Genomic DNA, 669 nt, shown 5'->3' with positions numbered 1-669 from the left:
GCTGCCGATGTCTTCGACACGGTAGAGGAGGACCGACTGGAAACTAAACACTCACAATTAAATAAATATTCATCAAACCACTACAACGAGGCTTTCTAGTTCTTTCTTCAATCTGTCCCCAGTGGGTCGGGCTAATCCAACAAAGAGAAAACAGGGGGGGGGTTCAGAAGACAGACTGTTCCCTGTGAAACAGGGGTGCTCTGAAAACACCCCCATTAGCAATTAGTGCTTTCCACCCGTAGATCGTAACGCTCTAATGCTTCCACCTGATGAAATAACACGGCTAAAAATCAACCAATCAGGATTGTGGTCCAGCCAGAACTTATCGACCAATAGATGGACTAGTCCACCGGGAGAGTACAGCCCTATTCTTTGGGGATAATCATAATCTTAAGTGATGAAGTCCAACGGAGCTGGTAGCCTACAACGTAACGCGGATGCACAGAAGTCAAGACGCCTGAGGGCGTGTCAGTGGTGCATTGTGGGACGGCGGCTGGCTGTGCCGTCGCCGTGTCAGTGGTGCATTGTGGGACGGCGGGCGTACCTCGGCGAGCTCCGTCTTGTCGTGGCGGTGACGGTGGCGGTAGACGCACTGAGCCAGCACGGCGTAGAGCTTCTCCAGCTCCTCCACCTCGGAGGACTCCGTCCGGGCCACGGCTCTGCTGAGGA

The 669-nt window shown here is 53.5% G+C and overlaps 1 protein-coding gene across 1 annotated transcript in view; it reads left to right on the top strand.

Moving 5' to 3' along the window:
- Positions 1 to 397: 397 nt before the first annotated feature.
- Positions 398 to 669, top strand: part of LOC117957215 (zinc fingers and homeoboxes protein 1-like) — a 7,099-nt gene continuing 6,827 nt past the window's right edge. The window contains exon 1 of the mRNA XM_034892812.1: positions 398 to 644. Coding sequence (XP_034748703.1) covers positions 398 to 644 — 247 coding nt within the window. The remainder of the gene's footprint in view (positions 645 to 669) is intronic.

The sequence above is a fragment of the Etheostoma cragini genome, chromosome 14, assembly GCF_013103735.1.
Source record: "Etheostoma cragini isolate CJK2018 chromosome 14, CSU_Ecrag_1.0, whole genome shotgun sequence".
NCBI lineage: Eukaryota > Metazoa > Chordata > Actinopteri > Perciformes > Percidae > Etheostoma > Etheostoma cragini.
Note: the sequence above shows the minus strand (reverse complement) of the source record. Positions and strands in the feature narration are given on the sequence as shown.